The sequence below is a fragment of the Echeneis naucrates genome, chromosome 14 (genome assembly GCF_900963305.1).
Source record: "Echeneis naucrates chromosome 14, fEcheNa1.1, whole genome shotgun sequence".
In the NCBI taxonomy this organism is placed as follows: Eukaryota; Metazoa; Chordata; class Actinopteri; order Carangiformes; family Echeneidae; genus Echeneis; species Echeneis naucrates.
The window spans coordinates 19,738,927-19,764,644 of NC_042524.1; the positions used below are offsets into that span (position 1 = coordinate 19,738,927).

The window sequence follows — 25,718 nt, forward strand, 5'->3', positions numbered from 1 at the left end:
AAAAAAGAAATGATCTCTGTACCTCAGAGTGCCTTCAGTATTTTTGCAGCTCTGGTAATTAAAGACTGGTTTTGGGTTTTGATTGCTCCACAAATTCTGACTCCAGCCTGGCTGCTCCTGTGAAGCCTAGAACTGAAACAGACAGCAAAGCACTGTTTAGGTCAACATTCCCATTCCCAGTCTAATTTGACCCCAGTAACCCAGATACTGTACAAGACGTGGATTACTGTAACAGTGCTTCACAGCCGCATGACAAGCACTCATCCTCAACATTGTGGAAATCATATTAGATTTACTATAAGTATCTGCTGGGCCGTGCAGCCGTGATTCTAATGTCAACCCAAGTAAGCGGAAATTCTTATAACAGGAGGAATAAAGGATTTTCGGCAGAATACACACGCTTTAGGTTTTTTTATTTGTTTTTTTGGTTGTTGTATGTTGTTATTGTTGGGTTTGCTGTTTTTTGTAAAAAGAAAACATTAATTAAAGTTTAATTATTCTCTCCAATGGCTTGGTTATTAACAGCCATTATCAGGTACTCCAGCATTGTTTGCCTTGGTTACTCAAGCTCTACAGATGAGATCTAAACATCACCTTCATGCTCTACATACCCATTAACAACAGCAATGGTCAGTTAAAAAGCAGACCACAGCACACAGAGGGAGAGTGGGTGTAATTTAAAGATATTTCACTTCCTCTGCAGCAGGATAAAATAATATTACAAAGAAATACAGATACATCCTGCAGGGTGGATGTTCATTTAGAAGGCATGAAGGGCATATGAAGGTTTTGTAACATGTAAGACAGCATGTAAAGTTATTTTTCTTCTTCTTTAATAAAAGCCACAAGACTAAGGACACATTCTACATGTGAGGTCCTTGAGAAATACATAAGGACTTAATTGAAAGTTATAAAATATATCTGGAATCTAGTGTGTACAAAAGAAGCAGTAAAGCTATAAAGCTAACAGAAACTGTAAATGTATATTTATATAAACTCAGCAACCATGCAAAGACTAAGCTATGCATACAGTGCATTTATACAAAATATTCTCACTAAAATCCAAGTTATTTAAAAGTCAAACTCCAAGTTAGTTCAATAAATGTGAACAAAATAACATTTCCTACTTCTGCTATTCTGAATAATTGCAAAATTAGTGTTTTGTTGCAAAAAATAAAAATAATTAAAAATTAAAAAATTCCCAGAATGTAAGTTCAACCACCAAAGGAGGGAGGAGGATAATATATGATCCGGAACATGTTTAAAACTCTTTAAATAACATCTGTTGAATATGCTGCATATTTACATTGGTCAGACTGGTAAAATCCTGCAACAAACATGTGAGAAGAACAAACAAGGCTGCGTTGTGAGGAAACTCCTGGCCTGTGTCTCTTCTGGCTAATGTCTGCGTTCTCACTGTCTCACTGCATCCTGTCTCGGCTTTACAAATCATACTGGGTGGAAACAGTCTAAGGGAGCTATCTCATTATTCACTTCTCTGATGAGAGAAAAAAAAAACTAGCAACTCATTTTAAGTTATTTGAAGGGTCCAAACAAGTGACAAGACTGCCCTGAGATAAACTGGGGAAAGTGTTTTAATCATCAAGGACCGAGCTCCCATTATATTTCACATATCAGTCCAGATATTTACTTACTCAAATCTGAATGACTCAAAGCTCAAAATAGTTACTTCATGATCAACAAATGTTGCAGCATCACGTCTGAGCCTTCCTGTGAGGTGCTTCTGAGGTTCGGTTGTGTCGTTCCATTGTCATCATCCACCGGAGGTCCTTAAGTATGAAAGGGTTTGTTGTTTCTCCCAGGGTGGTGGACTCTATACTGAGCCTCCATTTCCTCTACCCAGGCCATACTCCAGTCCCACGAGGAAACAGGCTCCAGGTCCCTGCATGAGTCACCTTCTGCATGAGAGGAGGGATACAGGGCACTGAGGGGGGAAGCCGGCGGAGAGAAGTCTGAACACAGAAGAGAGCAGCATGTTGACATACAGTTCAACACCAAGCAAGACAATTATCTTTAACAGGAAATTTTTTTTGTTTCCCCTTCAGAGATGGCAACAGAGGGAATAAAAATTTCAGGAGAATTTTTCATGCTGGTTATCCGGGGAGAAGCTAATTTAGAAGCTTCTTTGAAGCAGCTGTCTGTCACTGAAAATAAAACTCATATTTGAGGCACCAAAACAAACTGTGCCATCTTACATCAGCCATTGTCTTGCAACATTTCAAAGACCCCAGAACATCTGGAAGTAAGATACTATAAAAATAATAACAAATGATAATAGTTTATCTGTAAATGGATTGTTTCATAGTGGATTCCACTTTAAGTGCTTTACAATACCTGCTGCCTTTAGCCATTCACTCACATGAATCCACAAAGGAACAACCAACAGAGGAAAACTGGGCCTCATTATCTCACCCCAGGACACTTTGACACACAGACTGAAAGAGCCGGGGATCAAACTATCGGCCTTCTGTTTTTTGGGCTTACCTCCTGAGCTACAGCTGACCTCCCGGCTACAGAGGTCCTGCCAGTTAAGTGGGAATGCTTCACTGTAGTCTAACTCGGAGAGAGCCAGGACCTTCCTTTATTTTAGTAGTCATGAAGATGACGCTAAATATTGTCTTCAATGACAATATCAAGAGACAGTATAAAAACAAATGAACAAATATATATATATATATTTGCACATTAAGGCAGAATATTTTCTCGCATGATTAAATGGCCGCGTCTTGATTTTCTTCTGTATGAACAGCTCAGTGTTTTCCAATGGTGAATAACTGAAGTAGACATCAGCCAAAAGTGAGAGTTTGGTAAATGGACATTTGCTGTATGATGCCTGTTGGGACATGAATAATGACTGATGGCTTGATGAAGTAGAAGGATGACTCATCTGGACATTCAATTCACTTAAAGGCTTGAAGTAATTGCCTGCTTCCAGCTTAGATATTAGACAGGATGTGTTTGTTTCTTGAGGCAACACATGAACAACCACTAATGTTCAATAATTGAGAACTTTATGTGCACCCACTCTGCACACATTTTTCAGTGTAGATGACCTTATAATTAACTAACTAACTAACTTAAAGAACAACAATTAACATGTGTTGTGTGTTTGTTGGGTGTGCTTTTAGATTTCCCGTTTGACCATCAGGTTGTGAGTTATCAGCTGGGAACACCTTTTAGCTGAGGACGCCCTCTTGTGGAGGGACGCAGTAAACACAGCATGATATCATCGTCCTGAGAGGAGCAATGAGTCACCAGCTACTCCTACTAGATCTCAGGTTTTGAGTTAGAATGCCTAGAATCCTTTTAAATATTTATAGTTATTAATTAACATGACCTCAGAGCCTCAAAGCTGGACACTTTAAAACACTTACTGGGTACATCCTCATTGAAATCTGTCTCCCATGAGATCAAATAAATTATTTTACCTCAAAATAAAACAGAAAAATCCTCCTTTACCTCCTGTGATTTGCATATTTCCCATATTGCAATTTTGATATATTAATGATTAATTGCTGATTGACTAAGCAATTATCCACACTGCTACAGTGTACTAATTTCTTACTGTGTATTTGACCACAGTGCTGAATGTGTAGTCAATGCACCATCCTCCAGCCAAAAATATGAGCAATCTATCCCAAACGATGTCCTTTACTGCCTAAGATTTGTTTTACAAAAATGTATTGGCCATTAAAAAAAGAAAGAAGAAAAGAAATAAAGTGGTATTTATGAACCACTCAAAAAGTTGTGGCTTAGAGGAGAGAGCCACAGACAGGAGAATCAGAATGACTGTTCTTTTAAAAGTTAAAATTCAGTCAAACTGGTTACTAACTTTAAACCAGGTCTTTGTCCTCCAGTGACTCATCCAGTGTTTGCTACTACATGACTTCTTCTTTTCTAACATCATGTGCCATCTGCAATGAACTCACCCTCTCTTGGCACCCTTACCACTTTTGTCTCTTTCCTCTGAAGCACAGATAATTCTTTTGCTGTGCTGCCTTTTTTCCAGTCCAGGTCAAGACAAAGAATAATCCCTCTCATGCAATTCTAATTATTAGCAACATATAAAAATTATATAAGAAATAATATAATAGTGTAAAGATATGTATAAAATTACTTCACGATGAGTCATACAGTATATGGATCTTTGCTGATATGAAGTATATCATTAAAGATTTTGAGACAGTGCGAGATAAAATGAATTAATGTTATGTGTTGACTGATTCAGAGCAACCACTTTCTGTATAAGTCCCTTGAGCACTCACATTTTCGCCAAAATATTCCACATTGCCGCTCCATGAAAAGTTCCTCCTCTTAGCTGACACAGTCAACCATTTAACCAAAACAAACAGTTTAGTACATACTCGGAGCTCAGATTTTAATGGTACATGAAATCATCATCATCATCATCATCATCATCAATCAATGGCTGACAGATATTCCTCCACTGCTTACCTGACAAAGAGGCTCCACTAATACTCTCTGCAGCCACAGCCAAGAGGCGGGCAAAGTTGGCACTGTCATTGGTGTAACAGCTGTCCACAGAACTGATGAGGCTGGTGCGGGCACTGGCCATATTGCCATCCGTGATTGTGCTCCATGTGTTCCACAGGGAGCTGTCCCATTCGCTGTAGCAGGAGGATGGCGTGCTCTGCAAGCGGCCTTGTCGCAAGCCGATCTGCAGAGCTTCTGAGTCGTTAATGGCACTGTCACTCTGCAGGTGAGTGGAGCGCACTGGTCCACAGAAGTAGTCCAGGTTGGCAGCGTAGGGGAGGGAAAGGGAGGGATGCTGCTCAGGCAAGATACTGCAGTCAGAGAGCAAAATATGAGATTCTTTTGTAAGATGCTGTCCAGGGGTCTTGGCCAGCCAAATTGCACAAACACAACAAAAGTGAACTCCTTTAATATCTGTCAACACTATAATTCACCTGCATCTTTCTGGTTTAGGGTTGAGCTCCAGATACTGGTTGGCTTCCTGTGCTGTCAGAGTGCCATCTTGTTCTTCATCCAGCGACAGTGAGTATGATGCAGTAGACAGGTGAGCGTAGGAGGGGCAGTTGGGTCTGGGTTGCCCATGGTGGCCTGATGCAGCACTCACTGACTGGATAGAACCCGTATCCACTGTGAGCTTCGTCGAATGACTGGAGCTGAGGAAAACAGAAGAATGAAGAAACACAGAAGAAAAATATTGTTTTAAAATTACAGTCAAAGCTAAATTTGCCTCATAGGATACAAGCCTATTACTTTGACAAGATTGCCTCTTTATACGTCTGTTTGCAAAGTGTCTTCAAAAATGTAAATCGACACATTCAGCCTGTAAGTGCCTGTTTATTGAGTGTGATAAAGATGCAAAGAAATCAAATCAAATCAAATCAAATCAGATTTATTTGTATAGCGCCAAATCATAACAAAGTTACATCAAGGCACTTTACATATAGAGCAGGTCTAGACCAAACTCTTTATTAATTTAATAAAGAAGATGCAGTTCTTTCAGTTACGTTTCATGGTGTGTATAATACTGACTGCTCTATCATCCAGTCACCTTTTTTCAAAGGATCCAATCTAATGACAATGTTGCCTGTCTGTGCAATCAATGCAGATTTTATTGCCTTCTGTCAACCATTATTTTGTCAGTCGAGGCGGTTCGCCACTCTCACCCCAGCAGGACACATCTCAATGTAATGAGATTATATAAATATATATATATAGTACAGGCCAAAAGTTTGGACACACATTCCTATTCATTTGAATGACAAGGTATGTCCAAACTCTTGGCCTGCACTGTATATTAAAAAAATAAAAATAAACATCGAACATTCAGGTATCCTGCAAACTCTATTCAGAAAGACAGAACTGCGGCAGCACTAACATAGTAAACAGGCAGCCAATGTGAAAACATTTCCTCAACAGCCAGAACTCACACAAAAACTGTTGTTCTTTCTGGTGTCATATGTTACTGCTAAACTGGAGCAAAAGAAATAAAGTGAACATGCAGTATCTGTAGATAAAGCACTTAGCCCTACAATCCCTGAGGTGTAATGCACCTTGCAGGGTTTTAGAGTCACATCAGCAGCACATCTGAAACTCCAACATGGCTTTTCAACTGAATAATCAAGAACCTCATCAAATCAACTGATAAACCTAATATAATGAGTCTTCAATTGTACTTCTTGCTCATCTGCCAGCATGAGAATGCAAAGAAATTAGTACATCTGCTGTGTGTTTGTCTTACCCTTCGTCTGATGTCAAGCTGTGTGTGTCAGCAGTGTTATCTATTGGCATCAGTGGAGGAGGGGGCAGCATGTCCACTAGGTGTACTGATGCAGAGTAATGGAGTAAGCGTGGACAGCCAGCAACTTTATCACAGTCTAGATTTCCTGCTGAACAAACAAGTTGAAATTAAATGAACCACTGTTACTAATTCTATGGAACAGCAAATAATCAATCAATCAATCTTTATTTATAGAGCACATTTTGTACATACATACATACAGTGTAGCACAAAGTGCTTTACAAGGTTAAAGGAGATGCCCCATCCACCCACCCACCTACATATCTACATACACCATCATGATATAAACATACAAACGTGTGAAAACATGCGACAGAGCACAGAGTGACCAGGCTGTCGCAGAGAGCCATCTGCACTGGGAGCTGATCATAGCCCGTGGCCACCAGAACACCAACCTGGAGTCCACTGTAACATGGGCAGACAGAGGGGCCCACACCACTGCCAAGAAGGCAGAGTGCAGACCCATCCCCGAAATCCAGTCAAAGCATCCAAAGAGGCAGTGCCAGCACAGCCAGGGCCAATCACAGCCCCCAGTGCAGAGGGCCCCCACTGAGGAAATACTGGCATTAAAACACTAACAAACTAAAAATAAAAGTAAGATAATCGTAAAAAAAGATTATAAATCACACAAAAACATCAATAAAAGTAACAATGACAATGTTAATAATAACAATAACATTGTTAAGACCTAGGTAAATGTGTAAAACATAAGTATACTATTAAATAGGTAGGTCTTAAGTCAACATGATATAACACTCAACACAATTCAGTTCATCTATATGAACTGATCAAAAATGTCAATGTATAGATTACTTACCATGTCGGCCTGATGGTACGTGACTGAGTCTCTGTTTGTAGACACTGGATGGACAGGGGTGGTTTCTGGTTGTCATTATGGGGACGCTGTTCACTGCATGCAGCTCTAGCGGGGAGATAATGAGGGTGTTAAGTGCTGATTGACACATGGTCTGTTGTCATTTGTTAATACTTTCCACCCAAAGTGAATGTCTACATTCACATAAACACTGCAGCCAGGTCCATCAGTTTTTGGATAGTCATACAATTTTAGCATTTTGGCTCTTTACACCATCATAATGGATCTGAAGGGAAACAATCAAGTTGTGCTTTAAGTGCAGACTTTCATCTTTAATTTGAGGGTATTTACATCCAAATCAGGTGAGTGGTGTAGGAATTACAACACATTTTATGTGCCCTCCACCTTTATGATGGACCATAATAATTTGACAAACTAATATAATCATTAACCAAAGTGTCACCTTTAATACTTGGTTGCAAATCCTTGACCGTCAATGACAGCCTGAAGTCTTGAGCCCATAGACATCATCAGACACTTGGTTTTGTTCCAAGAAATGCTCTGCCAGACCTCTACTGTATTTGTTGTCAACTCCTGCTTGTTCTTGGGTTTTTTTTCCCTCACTTTTGCGTTATCAATTGAAATTCATGTTCAGATGGATTCGGGTCAGGTGAGTGACTTGGCCATTGCAAATCATTCAGGTTTTTTGCCTTAAAAATCTCTTTGGTTGCTTTTGAATATGCTTCACATCATTGTCCATGCACACCGTGAAAAATTATCCAATGAGATCTGAAGCATTTGGTTGAACACTTCAGAACATATCCTACTGATTTTGTTAGCAGTCACATCATCAATAAATATAAGAGAACCAATTCCATCGGCAGCCATGCATGCCCACACCATTACATTACCACCATGCCTCACTGACTGATGAGGAAGTATGATTTGGATCTTGAGCAGTTCCTTCCTTTCTCCATACTCTTCTCTTCCCATCATTCTGGTACAAGTTGATCATCTGTCCATAGGATGTTGTTCCAGAACTGCACAGGCTGTTTTAGAAGGTTTTTTGGCAAACTCTATTCTAGCCTCCCTGTTTTGGAGACTCACCATTGGTTTACACCTTGTGGTGAACCTTGTGTATTGTATAGTGAAGTATTCTGTACATTATTGACGTTGATACAAACACAAATACCACACTTGAAAGAAACTCTAGACCTTTTATCTGCAATTGTTTACTTTTGGTCCTTTATAAGGTTTAGGGCAAATCTAAAATGTGTTGTAAATCCTGCATCGTTCACCTGATTTCTATGTAAATGCTCTCAGATTAAAGCTGAATGTCTGCACTTAAAGCACAAATTGATTGTTTCATTTCAAATTCATTGTGTTGGTGTACAGAGCTGAAATTCTCAGCTTGTGTCAGTTTCCAAATATTGATAGACTTGACTGTACACGCTAAATCATAAGTCATTGGACAATAGTGGGCAGATACAAAGAAAGACAGTGAAGCATCAAATTCTCAGCCATCCAGCACCGCTCACCTTGTTTGCAATGGCTTTTTTCCCTCAGCACACCCATCTTGGGCTGGGGGCGTATGGCATGTTTCCATGGCAAAAAGTCATGGCTTCCAAGGGGTGGGGTCTTTGTGACAGGCTGTGTGAATATCTGGATCATCTCTGCACCCTGCTGATGTGGTGGACCATGAGGAACCTTAGGGCGATGTCTAGGACTGTTAAAAGTTTTGAGGCCATTTCCCATCAGGTCTACATAAAAGGTGCCATACACACCACAGCTGTCAGTAACGATGGGGACAGATGAGTCCAGACAGCTGGGGTTCATCTTGGATGAGACTGGAAGGCCTGATGAAGCACAGAGAAGCAGGTATGGACGCTATGAAATCAACACACTTTGAAGCTCCTGAGATTTACTATCCTCATATGCAATAAGAAAGGCTTATCACAGGTAGGTTAAGTTTTCATGAAATACTGATATACAGTAGAAGTCAAAAGCCAAATTTTGACTGGTACTATACATAGTTCAAGTTCAAGTTAATTTGTTGTTTATTGACAGAGCATGTTTAAAATGGCAGCAGGTAACCAAAGTTCTGTAAACAGGTTGAAACATAATATAACAATAAATATATAAAGAAAAGAGAATGCCATCCAGAACATTATAAGAAAGCGCTCAGTGAGTGCTCAGACTGGATGAAAACCCAGAGAGAAAAAGTGAGTTTTCAGGGAGGATTTAAACATCTCTAGGGTCTGGGAGGCTCTAAAATGGAGGGGGAGACTATTCCAGAGCTTAGGGGCAGCCAACGCGAAGGCCCTGTCCTCTGGATTTTAGCCATGCTTTTGGCACCACCAACAGCAGCTGGTCAGAGGACCTTAAGCCTCTAGTTGGGGCATGGCAATGGAGAGGCCCAGAAATAAAAAAGAATTAAAATAAGTTTAAAAATCAATACGAAAGTGAACCGGGAGGCAGTGGAGAAAAGCCAAGACTGGTGTGATGTGGTTACATTTTTTCTTCCTGGTGAGGAGACAAACTGTGACATCTTGGACAAGCTGGTAGCTAAGAGAGGACTGGTCCAAGCCTGTAGACAGTAATCAAGTCTGGAAGGCATAGATCACCCTCTCTAAGTCTCGAATGAAATGCCACGTTGTCTCAGAGCTTTTTTCTTGTCGTTTACTTCTGGTCCTTTTGGACTCAATACACACAAATCAACAGTTGTACAGATTTATCAGACTGACAGTGATCGGGTAAAGACCTGATAATATTTTTTTTATACATAAACTTTTTTTTTTTTTTTTTTTTTGCATATGTGCACAGGCATGATGTCGGCATTCTGTAAAGGCATGACACCAGATACCCCCTTGTAAGTGGACAAAGAACCTGAAAAGGAGGGACTGCAATGAGGGCCAAAAATGGCATATGTTTATATAGATCATTAAATGAAGAATATAAAATTAATTACACAAATAGAAAAATAACAATAAAGGATATTTCCCTGTTTTTAGCTTTAAGGTGTATTCATTTATACCTGTTTCTCTTTTTGTCTTTCATATTTCATCTGGTTTTCTGGTGCAGCTCAACCAGATTTTGATTTACAGCTTCCTAAACAAAGGTCATCTGCACCAAGCAGTTTGTGAGCAGATGTGAAGAGAATCTTACAGATGTCTAATTGCTGGATAGATTAGCTTTTATTTCAGGTTTGTTCTGTACGTTTGTAGACCATCAGATAAATGTCCGTCATCAACTGCCTAACAATACTCACTGGTGCTCCTGATCCCTGGATGTTTCTGACCTTGGGCCCATAAGTCCTGATACTTTTGGTTGAAAGCAGGTCTCCAGCCTGCAGGGATCCACGGGGAGTCTGGAGCTGCCATTCTTGGGAGGAGGGAGAATGTGTCAAAAACACTGCAGACTTTCTACCACACTGCCACACCACCCATCTGTCTATCTATTGATAAATTCTGGTTTGATAATCTACATCTACATCACACTGGTTTAAGGGAATCTCAAGTTGGCATGAGACAACATTTTATAGTGTCATCAGACTTTGGATATACCCCAACTGACCATAAACTGACCATTCAGTATTAATACATTTTACATAAGATTAAGATTCACTTCATCGTAATTCCATCTGACTACTCATGCACACAGAGATGTACAGAAACAAAATATTGATCCTCATGAGTTGTGGCAGTGTGTTGAAAGTCAATGAAAAATAATAAATAAAGAAAAATAAAAAAAATAACAGCAACACCACATGAATAACACAAAAAACTCAAAAAACTCAAGAAACTGCAGTGCACGTATCCATATCTGTGCTGGCAGTATGCAGTTTACTCTGTTGATTAGACAGGTATCTAGTTCAAATCAAATCAAATCAAATCAGATTTATTTGTATAGCGCCAAATCATAACAAATTTACGTCAAGGCACTTTACATATAGAGCAGGTCTAGACCAAACTCTTTATAAAATTATTTAAAGAGACCCAACAGCTCCCCTGATGAGCAAGCACTTGGCGACAAGTGTTTGCCTCTTAAACTTCCTTTAAGAGGCAGAAACCTCGAGCAGAACCAGGCTCAGGGGGGGCGGCCATCTGCCTCGACCGGTTGGGTTGAGAGTGGGAGAGAGAGGGAGTGAGATAGACATTGAGGGAAGGGTATAGGCAGGGACATGTTGCTGCATGAAGTTCATGGAGTTGAGCTGTAGTACAGAATTCATGAAATATGGGACCAGCAGGTGTTGCAGGAACATGGGATGGCGATGAGTCACCACCCTAACCCTAACCACCTGCAGGATAGTTGTGGAGTAGTGGAGCATCTGTAATCACCAAACTCTGTTTTTACCTGTGCTTGATTATGAGGTCTTCATTGGCGAGTCTACGCAAACCTGAGAAGACAAAACAATAAAAAAAATCAGTTCTATAGCTCTTTTGTTCTTTTACAGTGACTTAATCAGATGAAGCGGTTGTGTTTCTATTTGGAACATTTTTAATGTTGAAAATATAAGAATATCATAAACACCTTTCGCCTTGCCACTTCCTGATATCAGACGGCCTGTCCTGCTGTGGCGTCTGAAGAGGTACACAGCTAAAACCATCAGGATACACCACAGGAGGGCACCAGTGCTACTAATAAACACTGGGTCCTGAAGTAGGGCCAAGACCTGGGATGGACTTCGTCCTTCAATGTCTGGCTCGGGGGGACCCCCCAGCTGTGGATCTGAGACAGGAAGTTAAATAGTTAGGAGATGCAGAGATTATACAGAGATCAACAGATGATGTTCCCTTTTGCTCACTGATGACAAATCCATGAGGGTCACTTAGCATTCCCGCACCGGCCCCGTTGACAGCTGCAAGGGTGAGCCAGTATCGTCTTCCTGGTTTGAGAGCAGAGATGTCAATGCTGTGTTGCCCACTGTCCACTGTCCAGTTCTGATACTGCTGCTCCTCAGAGTCTACACACCACACCTGAGTAGAGAAAAAGTTTTCACCATCACTCATTTTGTGTTTATCTAGTGCTTAAGTTTTCTGCGGCCATGGTTTAAAACAGCGGTCGACAAATCCCAGGCCGCAGACCAGTACCGGTAAATGAGTAATTAGTAAAAAATTACTCATTTTCTAATTAATTAGTAAAAAAAACAAACATCTCTGGAAAGTTTCTTTGCTGCATTTAGGTTAGAGCTTAGGGGGCAGAGAGGATGGTACTCATGTTGTTGGCTCAATGTTACAAGGATGCTGCTAATGAAGTTGCATACGAGTACACATTGGATTCACGTTTATTATTATATTTAGAAATAGCTGTTTTTATGCCGATCGTATGATTTTATTTTGTAGTGTATATATCCGCCACACCTTGAAGGTAGGTTCGTGGAAAAATTGCCTGACATTAAACCGGTGCAAAAATGGTTGGGGACTGCTGCCTTTCGGGTAATGAGAATTATGTTCCCTTAAAAGATAGACAAATATGAGAGAGGATTTCATCCTAAAGTTTAAGGAACATTTTCAAAGAAGGAGAGAGAAATTACAGCGAACTTTCTGATCATTCTTGAGGGTAAAGAAAGAAGTATCCTGTCAGAACAGAAAACAGAAAAATAAAAAAAGAAATGTATTGACCATTATATACTTATTTATCTATTTGAAAAGTGTTTTTGTGTGTATACTTATATGAATGGTTGTGTGTTTCTGCATATCAACCTTGTGATAGACCTCTGTAAGTCCCACCCGGACTCAATATCAGTGTTAGCTCCTGCCCCCTTCTGCCCCCCTCCGCCCCCCTCCGCCTCCCTCCTGACCACCTCTTCACCAGATAATTGGTATTGCTGAATGGATATTTGCATCATTCTATTCCCTGTTATTTGTTTTGCCCTTTTCTTTATTCTATTATCTATTTGTAATTATAAAATGGGTAACGCAAATCAAGCAATCTGATTGGCTCATAGGTGTTATATAATGAGTACAATCTGCCACTTCAAATTCTTCAAATCCTTTTCACAGACCTGTATCACTCTGTGACTGACATGTAACATAGAAAGAAAAGCGAGTTAGCTAGCAGTAACTTATGACTTGCGGAGCTAATGAAAGAACAGATTAGATGAACAGTAAAACATAAAAGGATTAAATGTAGCTAGTTTGTTACATAGCAACCACTGCACACTAGCTGCAATGTGCCAGGAGGACCTACTCTTTATATTTACTAAAAAAAAAATAAACATTGTTGTGTGTCTATTACTTTAAAGTCTTCTGCCAATCTGGACTCATTATGCCACATAAGGGGATTGTGGACCCTCTGCAAATAACAAGACTTATCAAGTCTGTTCCAGGGCCTTTCAGGAGCTAAGGCTTTATTATATTCCATTTGCTTTCGCAACACATTTAGAAAGTCATGCTAATGTTATGCTGTTGAAGTGAAATGAACTGGCTCCAATATCAGTTATAAGGAGGTGATCCTTGATCTGGAGTGAGAGAAGCGGTGCTGTTTTCAGGTCATTACCTGGTAAGCCTGGATGATGCCATTATGATTTTCATGAGGAGGAGGCTCCCAGCTCAGGTGGATGGTGTTATTAAGCTCATGGTTCACTGTTATGGACACAGCCAGCGGAGAGGCACTGGGAACTGTACAAGAAAATGAGAGTTTAATGCTGTATAGTTCTTCTAAGTCCTAAAATAGTTTTAGGCACAGAAAAACCAAAGAACACAAATAATAATAAATGAAGACATTTCTGACCTGTCTCAGGGACTCTGAGATGCCGGGTGTTACTCTCCCTGCCATACAAGTTGCTCCCATAAGGACGGACTTTAAATTCATACTTATAGCCTCTCTTTAAAGGGCCCACATGAGTCTGGAAGCTGGGTAGTGTCACCTTCTTTGCTACCCATTCGGAGCTGGCAGGCAGCAGGGAGCGATAGAGAACCTCAAAGCCATCAAGGTAATGTGGTTGTGCAGGGAGAAACTGGAGCTGCGCAGGGAGAGAAAACAACAAGGGTCACACATCTGAAATATTCACACTTACAAACAAATAAGTTCTCCCTTACCTTCCATTGTACAAGGGATATGTTGGACCCCGGGGCCATGATTGTGACATTTTCCAGAGCTACTCGCAGGGTTGACAGCTCTTTGTGAAGGTCCCTCTGGTTGGTGCTCCCAGCCTCTGGAGAGACATTAGTTTTATTTTACTTATTTTTTCAATTGATATAAAGTATAGGCACAGAAATAAGCTTGGTTCAAACCAAAGAAATTAAAAGACTGCAAATTAATTTGGAGCAGTATTTTAATCTTGAAAAAACAACAAAACAAACAAAAAACTATTTAAGCTGTATGTAATTTTGTGGTTTTCTCATTAGCAATTGTACTCGTGGCTCTTTATGATTTACTGTTTTGCCTGTTTTTCATGTATCTCGGACCAAAAGATCTATTGGTCTAATCAATAAAAAATTAAACAAAGAGAAATTTAACGTTGAAGTATCCTTTAAAAACTATATAGAAAGATAGCAGCAATAGCAATTTCCATAGCAGCAGGGATGGTAAACACATTTTTCATAGTAGTTATTGGCATAATTACTTTGAACACAATCATATCACTCCTTTCTGCCCCTAACAATGACAATCTGAAGTTAATTTCCTCATGATCTATAAAACTGACACTTCAATTTTAAAGAAATATAAAATATAGAGAAATAATTTTCTTTATTAGAGTACTGGAAATACCAGTGTAGGTGAGAGGTTGAGAGGTTAGTGTGCATGCCATTTATAGCAGCGTCCTGGGTTTGGCTCTGGCCTGGGACCTATGCTGCAAAGTCATTCCGCTCTCTTCTCCCTGTTTCCTGGCAACCTTTGCATTGCTTACTAGTCAAAATAAAGGCATAAAAAGCCCAAAAAATAGTTACAATAATAATGCAAAAGTAGAGCAAACTAAAGAAATCACTGTAAGCTTTTAGCCTTTGTCATCAGTAACTGAATTCTCAGGACACAACCTGAGTGGCCCAGATGTATATTCTTTGTCAATAATCACAGTGAAACAAATCACGCAAAGTTACATCTCAGCTTGTGTCACATTGTGTTTACACGTTCTCTCTTATGAAGTCTTATTACTATCTATTTCTATTACTAAGACCTGTTTTTGAGGAATGAGGCAATCACATGCAAACCGGGATAAATAAAATTAAACTTTTTGTTAGACAGGGGTGTTTGTTTGTTCTTACTGACTGAGAGTAGAGAATTACAAAGCTCTGTACTTTCAGTCAAGCAATCACCACTTTGTGAGACTGCATCTCACCTTCAACTAACAGCTGTGCGCTGGCGGTGACCACACCCACATCATTGACAGCAGTGCAGGTGTACTTTCCAGCATCCTGGGCTGTCACATAATGGATCTGGAGAGTCTGGTCAGGATTTACCAGATACCTGTATGCATATAGAGCAGTTCCCATATCAAATGATTGTCAAGGACATGTTGAAGTGTTCTACTTGATTTTTCAGCAGTTATTTAGAACAGCTGCCGGTTACAGTCACACCAGAAAGCTTTGACATTTTATCTAAATTTTAAGTTCTTTGAGGAGTGTAAGAAGTAAAAACACAAATGTTCATTAAATGTGTGTTGTTTCTTACATCAGCACTGATCATGGATGACATGGGCTTGGTTTGTATGTGTTTTGTCATAAATACCTGCCATTGGGCAGGGCCCCCTGCTCTCTGCTCCAGACCACAGAGGGCAGAGGATCACCTTTTGCTTGGCAGTAGAAGTGGGCAGACTCCCCCAGTTTCACAGACACATTTTCTGGCTTCACCACCAGAACAGGCTTGGCTGCAGTAGAAAAGAAGAGGCGCTATGAACAGTGAATGTTTATAGAGCCTGAGATCTTTTCTTGTCAAGGTAGAAAGAAAAAAAACCTATAAATAACACCTATGGGCTTAGATTCCAAGCTGGTGCTGTTCCAGCAATTCTAATTTGATAAGGGAACAGTGTCTCACCCAGCACAGACAGCCGAGCTGCTCTGCTCTCCCGCACCCCAACAGAGTTACTGGCCACACACACATAAGCACCGGAGTGATTCTTCTCTGCAGGAGCGATGATAAGCTTTCCACTCAGCTCCTACAGCCCACGAGAGTGCAGACAGGAAGAGAAAACACTACTACAAGGCAACAACTTCACAAGTAACATTTGCAGGTAACACAAGCAGGTCCTGCAAATTATCTTTTAAAATCAGACATTTAAAATTACCAAACAGCTCTATGATGGGGTTTAAAGAACTGTCAGTGTTCGAGATTCCAAAATGCACAAGTTGAAAAGTTACATGCTGTGTTTTTTTGATGGATAGATGTTAAAAATAAAGTTTAGAAGGGTGCTAACCTTAATATTATAGTCTTTCAGAAAATTTCCTTTTTATAGAATTGATCTAACTTTAGAAGAACAGCACAATGAAAGTATTGCATCTCTGACATAGATAAACTGATGACTGCTGCTATAATCTTTTTAAATAATTTATTTATATCTGTCTTATTTAATTTATTTAATAATCACCAGTATGAGGTGCATGTCGGAAGGGGGCTTACAGTGTAGTGGTTGTCACTGCTGTTGATGGGCAGGCCATCCTTCTTCCAGACGATATTAGGTTCTGGATGTCCCAATGGGGGGCCACAGGTTAGGAAAGCCACCTCCCCTTCTGCCACCTCCACATCACTGGGCTGCACACTGAACTCCTCTTGTAACACTGCGACAACTCAGAGTCAGACTGGGGCCAAACTTAACGAGTCTGAGGAAACTGTGATCACTTGACCGTCTAATCAAGAATTTAAAATGTCATATTAAAACATCCTCCAATTTCAAAAAATTCAAATGGTAACAGCCAAATTACAAAAAAACCTTAAAACCTCATAAAACCAATAGGTGATGTCAAAGTCAAAGCCATGATGACAGCAGGAAGAGCAGGTGCAGTCACAGCTCTCTTAATATACAGATTGCTTTTTAACTTTTTAAGACCTTTTAATATTAATACACTCCTAAACTTTTATGGAAAAAATATATGCAAACGAAGCTGATCTGTTAAGCCAAACAAACCAAGCATTGGGAAGCTTTGGATATGGGAAACAGGCTCTAGCTTTGACATTCATTTATCCATCTTTGTATAATCGAATGATGAATACATACAAAACCACCAACTGTACTTCAACACAGTGATGCACTGATCATCACGAGTTGTCCGCTGTTTTCTGGAGACATTCGTCAGTGCCCCGGGCCACTCCATGCTAAAATGCTTTTATATGATTTCTATGACAAATTTGAGAAATGATTAAAAAAATGTAATTTCAACAAAGAAGTAATTTTTATGGGAGATTTTAACATCAATTGGGAGGACAAATCCTCTAGAAAGAACCTCAAATAGATAACTGATGACTTTGACCTCATGCAACTGATCAGTGAGCACACAAGAATAACTAATTCCACCAGTACTCAAATTGATTTAATATTTAGTAACAGACCTGAGAGAATTTTAAAATCCTATAATATGGTAACTGGTCTCTCTGACCACAATTTGAAACTGGTAGCCAGAAAACTAAGCAATAAGCAGTTTAGCCCGAATGCCAGGGAATCTGAATCTTTTGGAATTCCCCAAAACAAACAGGACAACTTCAAAAGTGCTGATTGGGATGATCTACTGTTGGGCATAGACCATGAAGAAGACAGTCAAATATTCTCAAAAAAACTAGAGAGCATTATGAAGGATTTTAACTGCAAATTTAGGCGCAAAAATAACAAAAATAATTTTCCCTTGGATAAATGCAGATATTCTAAAACTAATGAAAGAACGGGATCTTGTCATAAAAACTAAGTCAAGTCATGACAGACACCACTGCCAGTTTAAGGAACAAGGTGGTAAAGAAACTAAGGAAGGCAAAGGCAGATTTTTTTCTTGACCACAATAGAAAAGGCAAGAGGTAACTCTAAAATTATCCCACAAGGATCCATCGTGGGCCTATTGCTATTTACATTACATATCAATGATTTCCCATCTGTATGTCCTGACACCAACATCCAAATGTATGCTGATGACATGGTAATTTATGTACATGGTGGCAGCAGCATGACACAAGTTGCTAATAAACTCACAAACTCCATGGCTCATGTAACAGAATGGTTAATGCAATGCTGTTTGCAACTGAATGTGTCTGAAATAGTATGTATGTTTTTCACCAAGACAAACAGCTCCAGTGTAGAGCCAGATGTCTTTGTAACGGGGGAGAGGCTACAGATTGTATCTGAATACAAGTACCTTGGTGTTTTGATTAACTCCAAACTTTATTCAAGTCTCAGGTGAAAAAGGTCTGTAACCGGGTCAAATTCAATCTCTCAAATTTCAGGTTCATTTGAGATTATTTGTCAGCAGAGGTGGCTAAAATGTACATGTATTCCATGGTCATTTCCCATATCATTTACTGTTTAACAACCTGGTCGCAGGCTAGCAACACTACTCTAAAACCAATAGAGTCAAACAATTAAAATCTTTGACAAGAAACCGGTAAAAAATATAACTTGTTGAGTTGGGAAACTTGATTAAATATGTAGATGTTTGTCTTATGTACAAGATTATACAGTTGTGCTCATACATTTACATAACCTGACAGAATTTTTGATTTCTTGTCCATTTGTCAGAGAATATGAAGGATAACACAAAAACTTTTCTTTCACTCATGGTTAGTGCTTGGGTGAAGTCATTTATAATCAAACAACTGTGTTTACTCTTTTTAAATCATAAAGACAACAGAAACTACACAAATTACCCTGATCAAAAGTTTACATACCCCAGTTTTTAATACCGTGTATTGCCCCCTTTAAGATCAATGGATCAATGCTTGGAGTCTTTTGTGGTAGTTGTTGGGGCTCTTTATTTTCTCTGATGGTAAAGCTGCCCATTCCTCTTGGCAAAAGGCGTCCAGTTCCTGTAAATTCTTGGCCTGTCTTGGATGAAATGTATGCTTAAGATCTCCCCAGAGTGGCTCAATGATATTGAGGTCAGGAGACTGAGATGGCCACTCCAGAACCTTCACTTTATTCTGCTGTAGGCAATGACAGGTCAACTTGGCTTTGTGTTTTGGATCATTATCATGTTGGAATATGCAAGAACATCCCATGCGGGGCTTCTAGGCTGATGAGTGCAAATTTTCCTCAAGTATTTTTTGATAACATGCTGCATTCATCTTGCCATAAATTTTGACCAAGTTTCCAAAGCCTTTGTAGCTCACACATCCCCAAAACATCAGTGATTCACCTCCATGTTTCACTGTAGGAATGGTGTACCTTTCATCATAGGCCTTGATGACTCCTCTCCAAATGTAACTTTTATGGTTGTGGCCAAAAAGTTCAATTTAGGTCTCATCACTCAAAATGATTTTGTTCCAGAAGTTTTGAGGCTTGTGAATGTGCTGTTTGGCATATTGTAAGTGTGATTTTTTGCGGCATTGGCGTAGTAATGGCTTTCTTCTGGCGACTCGACCATGCAGCCCATTTTTCTTCAATTGCCTCCTTATTGTGCATCTTGAAACATCCACACCACTTTTTTTTTTGCATCTCGAACAATTTTCCTGGCCATTGAGGCAGAAATTTTTGTTGGTCGACCAGATCGTGGTTTGGTTTCAACAGAATCTTTCATTTTCCACTTCTTAATTAGAGTTTGAACACTGCTGATTGGCATTCTCAGTTCCTTGGATATCTTCTTATATCCCTTTCCTGTTTTATACAGTTCAATTACCTTGAGCTTTTGACAATTCTTTGGCTTTCCCCATGACTCAGAATCCAGAGATGTCAGTGCAAGGGTCTGTCAGGAGCCCAGAAACTCAATGAACCTTTATACACACAATGATTACAAGCAGACAGATCACAGGTGTGGATGGTTAACTTTAGTAGCCATTCAAACCCATTTATGTCAACTTGTGTGCATGATATCAGGCCAAAATCTCAAGGGTGTGTAAACTTTTGATCAGTGTCATTTATGTAGTTTCTGTTGTCTTTATGATTTAAAAAGAGTAAACACAGTTGTTTGATTATAAATGGCTTCACCCAAGCACTAACCATGAGCGAAAGAAAAGTTTTTGTGTTATCATTCATATTCTCTGAAAAATAGCCAAGAAATCATAAATTCTGCCAGGGTATGTAAATTTATCAGCACAACTGCACAACTGGTTTGACCTCTCCTCTGCTCAGACAGTTTGTCAATAAAAGAACAACTGCATATGGGTTCACAAGAGGTGCAGCAAGAGGGGACTGTATCAACCCACTCAGAAAAAGTACTTTCAGTCAGTCTGCATTCTCTGTTAAAGCTGCACTAGAATGCAACTCCATCCCAGCAACTATCAGAGAACTGGATTCGTATAGTTCATTTAGAGCTCATTTAAAGAAATGGTTAATTAGTACTCAGCTCTGTCAGCAGTAAGACTTAGTTGCACTTTGCTGTCCGTCTGTCCGTGCTGAACTTGCTGTCTTTTGTCACCAGTCGCTATCTTGCTAACGTGCTCCTGCCAGTCTGCCTTCATGTACCTGCATGCATGTCTTATTGTGGTTTTGTTTTTGTTGTGTCATATTTTACACACTGTGCACGCTTTTTGTGTCTGTGCTTCTGCTTTGCATGTTCTAGTTATTGTCTAACAATGCAGTTCAGTGTGGTCTTATTCAATCTATTTTTCGATTAACATAATATCTTCATGTATTTATTGTCTTGCATAACTTATATCACAAGTCTCTGTGTTGCATGTTTTAAGGATGTCCTGAATGATGTTTCTTATTAATATTATGTGTGTTGTTCTTTCTTCATTTTATTAATTGTTCTGTATGTTTATAAATGACCTCAGTAACTTTGTAATTTCAATTTAATTTTCATATTCTATTCTATTCTGCTTTTAGGCAGATGACTCCAGATGAAAAATAGCCTCTTGGCTAACTCTGGCACATTTACAGCAATGTTTATTAATGTGCACTGTCCCTGTTGAATAAACAAAAAAAAAAAAAAAAAAAGGTGGAATGAGACTTGAATTTCCCACAGCCAAAGCAAAAGTCCCTAGTTGTACAGTTGTGTTCACATTTCTTTCAACACACCAGTAGACATGCAAGAAGCAGCTCCAACTGTCACATAACTCTGATGGAATGGGCTCTATTCATTACCGCCTACAAAGGCAGGCGGTATCAGCTTTTATAGCAATTCTTTCTCCAGAAGAAGACAGTAGAAGACAGTTTGATTACAGCTGCAACTTATGACTATTTTTTATTATTCACTGTTCTGTTTTGTTTTTTCTTTTTTCTTTTCATTAATGGCATTTTTGGCTGTCAAACATCAGTGTACCTGTACCAAAAGCAAGTTGAGATGTCTTCTTATGAGCCTCTAATTAATTTCATCATCAACTACTTCATTATTTCAACTTCGATTAAAGTCATTCTTTACTAAATCCTTGATGATGTGTCACCACATAATATGACAGCTCACAGTCTGCTTCCACTGTGTTCCTGTTTTTAACTTTCAAACATGGTCTCTATATGCATTGCACCTTTAAGCTGTGTGTCCTGTCAGGACTCAAAGACTGGCTGCAACTGCTGCGTGTCAGCTGCCTCATTGGGAAACAGACAAGCAAACAATGAGGATCCAAGGTCAATTAGCACTACAATTTGACTCCCTCCTGTCCAGCAAACATTGACATTGTTCCTCCTCCGTCACTGTCACTACTTACATGTGTGTGTGTTTAAGTGAATATGTGTGTGTGTATGTGTGGGGATAGTAGTGGGTTTCCCTATGCTTGTCCTCTTTCCTCTCTCCATTTTTCTGAAAGGGTTTCGAGGATTCGAAGGATTTCAATTTAATGAATTGCTGGCACTAGAAAAGGTATACTTTATTGTCAGACTAAATAAACAATTAGCAGATTTTGTTGTGCTGCACAGTGTGCTGCTGGATAAACTGAGTCTTTCTTCAACCTTGGAAACTATGTTGTAAATACTCTATATTCGCAACAAATTAATCATTAAGTTCTGCTAATAAATTTCTGTAACCTGGAGTTTAAAACAATGATTTGATAAGCAGGATATTGCTTCATGCAAATATTTTAGGTAGTTGCAGCTCATTTTGAAGGTTAGGTGACCACTGTTTCTTCTGGAAACATTTACACACATTCCTAAACTGAGCTCATGAGCTGAATTTATGGACGATTTGATCTTATTGAGATGTTGAGACTCGTTAACCAGTGGACCAATTCAGACAAAACTATGACTGGCTTTAAGAAGCTCAACCTGTTTTCATGCTTCTTATATTCCTGTAAAGCACATTGAAAGACATCAGTCAATGATAATGTGCAATAAAAATAACTTGCCCTGCCTTTCCACCATCACTATTACACTTCAGCACAGCCTGAGTCAAATGAGTGTTGACTTTATTGTTCATTGATGTTCAGTTTCAAGTCTTCAGTCTTTGTCTTAGCAGCGTATCCGTCTCTCTCTTACCTGCAATAAACAGTGACGCATTACGGCTGGTGGCTTTCCCAACACTGTTCCTGGCCACACAAGTGTAGACGCCCTCATGTGACTGACCTTGCCCTCCCCTTCCAACGCTCAAGAAGAAGAGGCTGCCATCTGACAGAACTATGGACTGCCACTGGCCATCTCCATTTTTGGCATCCAGAGGTTGGCTGTTGTGTAGCCACTCAATGGCTGGCTTGGGGTTGCCATCCGCCCGGCACGAGAGTGTGGCAGGATTGCCAACCTTTACCACCACATCAGATGGGTGGTGGACGATGCGGGGTAGAGTCTCCTCAGCATGAACCCTGGAACCTGAGGAGGGGAAAGAGTGAACGGCAAAGACACCTTTGATTCCATTTGATCACTTTTCCCTGAAGAAGTAATTTTTTTAATGCTCACAAAATATCACAAACATATCAGCATATTTAACTCTTAAGTTACCGTTTCATAGTTTTAATATATACAATAGACACATACACACGTACACAGACCACATTTTTGTTTAATCCAATTGGAAACAAAACACAAATAACGAATAGGTTGAGACCTTGCTGCTGACAAACAAGGCCTATTTGCAGTCAGCAACAGTGGAATGCCATTGTTTGAACTTCCCATGAAGCTGGACGACCACACTAAAGGAAACAGGGAGACTGTGATCAGCTTCCTGATAGGAGAGGAGACTCGAGGGTCTCAGAAACATCAACCATAACAAAAGCAGACTGGAACTCCCCCATCGGCTGCATATCCGCAGCAGAACAAAAGACACTCTTCAAGGAAAATTTTAATCCTAACTCTTTTTCTTAACAAAGTACATATTACCTAAACTGTAGACTATTTTAGAAATGTGAAACTTTTTGCGCTACCATCATAAAAAGGCCAGTGAGTGGTACATAGTTCAAACCTCAGACTCCACTCATTCATTGTTTTTTTCCAAATGTTAATCAATTAATTTTTAAAGCATTAATTATGATTCAATGAGAAAGTGACACCTGGTGTTTCAATAATTAAGAACAAGAAGCAGACGAAACCGAATCTTTAAAAGAATAACAGAACGAGAGGCAGAAAAGTGAAAAAAACTAAAGGTTGTCAATATATTAAAGTCTGATTATGTCAACATTAGGAGTCGAGCAGGAAATGTAGAAATTTATTCTACCCCATATTTCTGGCTTCCTCAAATAGGCAATGACTGTTTATAAAAAAAAAAAAAAAAAAAAAAAAAAGATGAAAAATAAGGTTTGTACTTTGTGTGCTGCTCATCCATTCACTATAGCCGGAAATGCCTTCAAATTACAGCCAACAATAGTCTGTTTAACCTCATCGTCAGTCTGTTTTGCCAGATTCAAAAGAAACAAGGGTGAGGACAACCAAACCATCCACTAACTCCAGACTACAGACTCCAGACTCAAAAATGTTCAAAAGCAAAACACTGTCACTGAAAGGACTCTTTGATTACCTGATCAGCAGAAAATTAATTGGCATCATACCTAAAAAATGTATTGAGTAATAATAATTGAGTCAAGAACAATTCAGAAATAGAATGGATATTCAATCAGTAGGTTCTGGACAAAACATCGATCCAAATAAGCCATTTTCCAGTATTTTCTGACATTGCTTTTGTTGCTCCAGCTGTGGGATCAATCTAAAATCAGATTTTACTCCATTACACTAACAGGACATCCAAGGGACGTCCTGTTAGAAATGTCAACCTTCTATGCTCAAACAGGCTATATAATCTGGGGAACAATCGTATTTTTCTTTGTTTTAATTGGCCCCTCTTGACCTGTGATTTTTAATTTCTAACATTTACCAGCTGACGGGCCACTTCTATCTCCTGCTGGTGCTGAGGACAATAAAGCATCAGCCTCGTCTGTGTATACACACACACACACTCTATTTATATATAGTTTTATATATGTATCCGAAATATGTATAGATATCCGAAAAGTCAGATAAATGTACATACTAATGGTTCAGGAAGTCAAGCTTACCTGACAGAGGAAAAACTGCTAACGCCGACCAAAAAAAAACACATCTGTTCATCCTCAACAGCGAAGTCAACTTTCATCGACACTTTCAAGCCAGCCGCTCGATACGTTTAACAAAATATTTTAAGGTAATTTTTGTCAAATTCATTTAAAGGTACGGTAGGTTTTTCTTTTCTGTTAAATTAAAGAACAGAACACTTGTGTCCCCTCGTGTAATTCTTCACTTGCGCTCTCCCGTGAACGCATCTCAGTAAAGGTGGTGTAGAGATAAGGAGCTTCCTCACGGAAAGGTTTTCAAAGTAATACCCGCCTTGATAGAAGAATATTCATCACACTGCATGTGGTTTTTACAATCTAACCTCCAGTCTTTTTTATATAAGCCATTCATCTATATAATGGTCTTATAATGCTTTTCTAACTGTTTTTTTGTTTTGTTCCTACTTGCGAAAATGCGCCACTTATGTATTATCAAGATGCTTTGGTACTTCCGGTATTGTTGTACTTTGCCGTCAGAAACTTGATAGATGCATCAGAAGAGAGATGCTGCTCCAACAGCTGCGGATTGTTGGAGAGCATCTCTCAAACCCAACTAGTCACTAGTTTCACGTTGGCATTGTAATGGTGGAGCTGAGACAGAAGGTCATTGATGCAAAGCTGTCTGTGCGTGCTGGCAACACTCTCTCTTCGGCTGTTCCCTTTGATTCCCTTTGTGGCAAATTTGAAATTGAATTTCAAATTGATATATATATAAGTCTTGGTTTCTTAACATTCATATATATATATATATATATATATATATGTGTGTGTGTGTGTGTACACAGACTGACTGTATATATACATATATATAAAGTTATGCTTATTCCAAGTAAATTTTTTATTTAATCAGTTTCTATATAATTCCCAGGTTTTTGAGGGCTGTCGGGAATGGGGTGGAAATCTATCAGTGATATGATAATAAAGTGAAGGGTAAAAATGAAATGGTTTGTTCAGATGATCACCCATAAAAAGCTTCTCCATGTCTCATTAGATTTTCCACATTCAAATGTTACTGGGAGGGCTCCGATGAGCTCAATAGGTGGAGGCTGGATAAGGATTTTATATGTCTAAAGT

The 25,718-nt window shown here is 39.3% G+C and overlaps 1 protein-coding gene across 2 annotated transcripts; it reads right to left on the minus strand.

Annotated features, from left to right (window-relative positions):
• Positions 1-433: 433 nt before the first annotated feature.
• robo4 (roundabout, axon guidance receptor, homolog 4 (Drosophila)) lies at positions 434-24,824 on the minus strand. 2 transcript variants are annotated; one of them, XM_029518936.1, is made up of 19 exons: positions 24,612-24,824; positions 22,609-22,935; positions 16,686-16,843; positions 16,104-16,224; positions 15,798-15,936; positions 15,409-15,536; positions 14,168-14,283; positions 13,860-14,091; positions 13,626-13,747; positions 11,971-12,103; positions 11,658-11,855; positions 11,481-11,523; positions 10,396-10,508; positions 8,666-8,983; positions 7,131-7,235; positions 6,254-6,401; positions 4,950-5,168; positions 4,477-4,826; positions 434-1,973 (listed from the first exon to the last, which is right to left on the minus strand). In XM_029518936.1, the coding sequence occupies exons 1-19, from the start codon at positions 24,661-24,663 to the stop codon at positions 1,792-1,794; spliced, it is 3,204 nt and encodes a 1,067-aa protein (XP_029374796.1). In that variant the 5' UTR covers positions 24,664-24,824; the 3' UTR covers positions 434-1,791. The 2 variants fall into 2 exon arrangements, with proteins under 2 accessions (XP_029374796.1, XP_029374795.1); XM_029518935.1 differs by having other exon boundaries at positions 11,932-12,103.
• Between the last annotated feature and the right edge of the window lie 894 nt (positions 24,825-25,718).

Excerpts from the sequence above, each read along its gene's own strand:
- robo4 (XM_029518935.1), bottom strand. The coding sequence starts at position 24,663 with ATGAACAGATGTGTTTTTTTTTGGTCGGCGTTAGCAGTTTTTCCTCTG. Across the intron at positions 15,537-15,797 it reads GGGGCCCTGCCCAATGGCAG|GTATCTGGTAAATCCTGACC; the intron begins GTATTTATGACA and ends ATATGCATACAG. Across the intron at positions 14,284-15,408 it reads CGCACAGCTGTTAGTTGAAG|AGGCTGGGAGCACCAACCAG; the intron begins GTGAGATGCAGT and ends ATGTCTCTCCAG.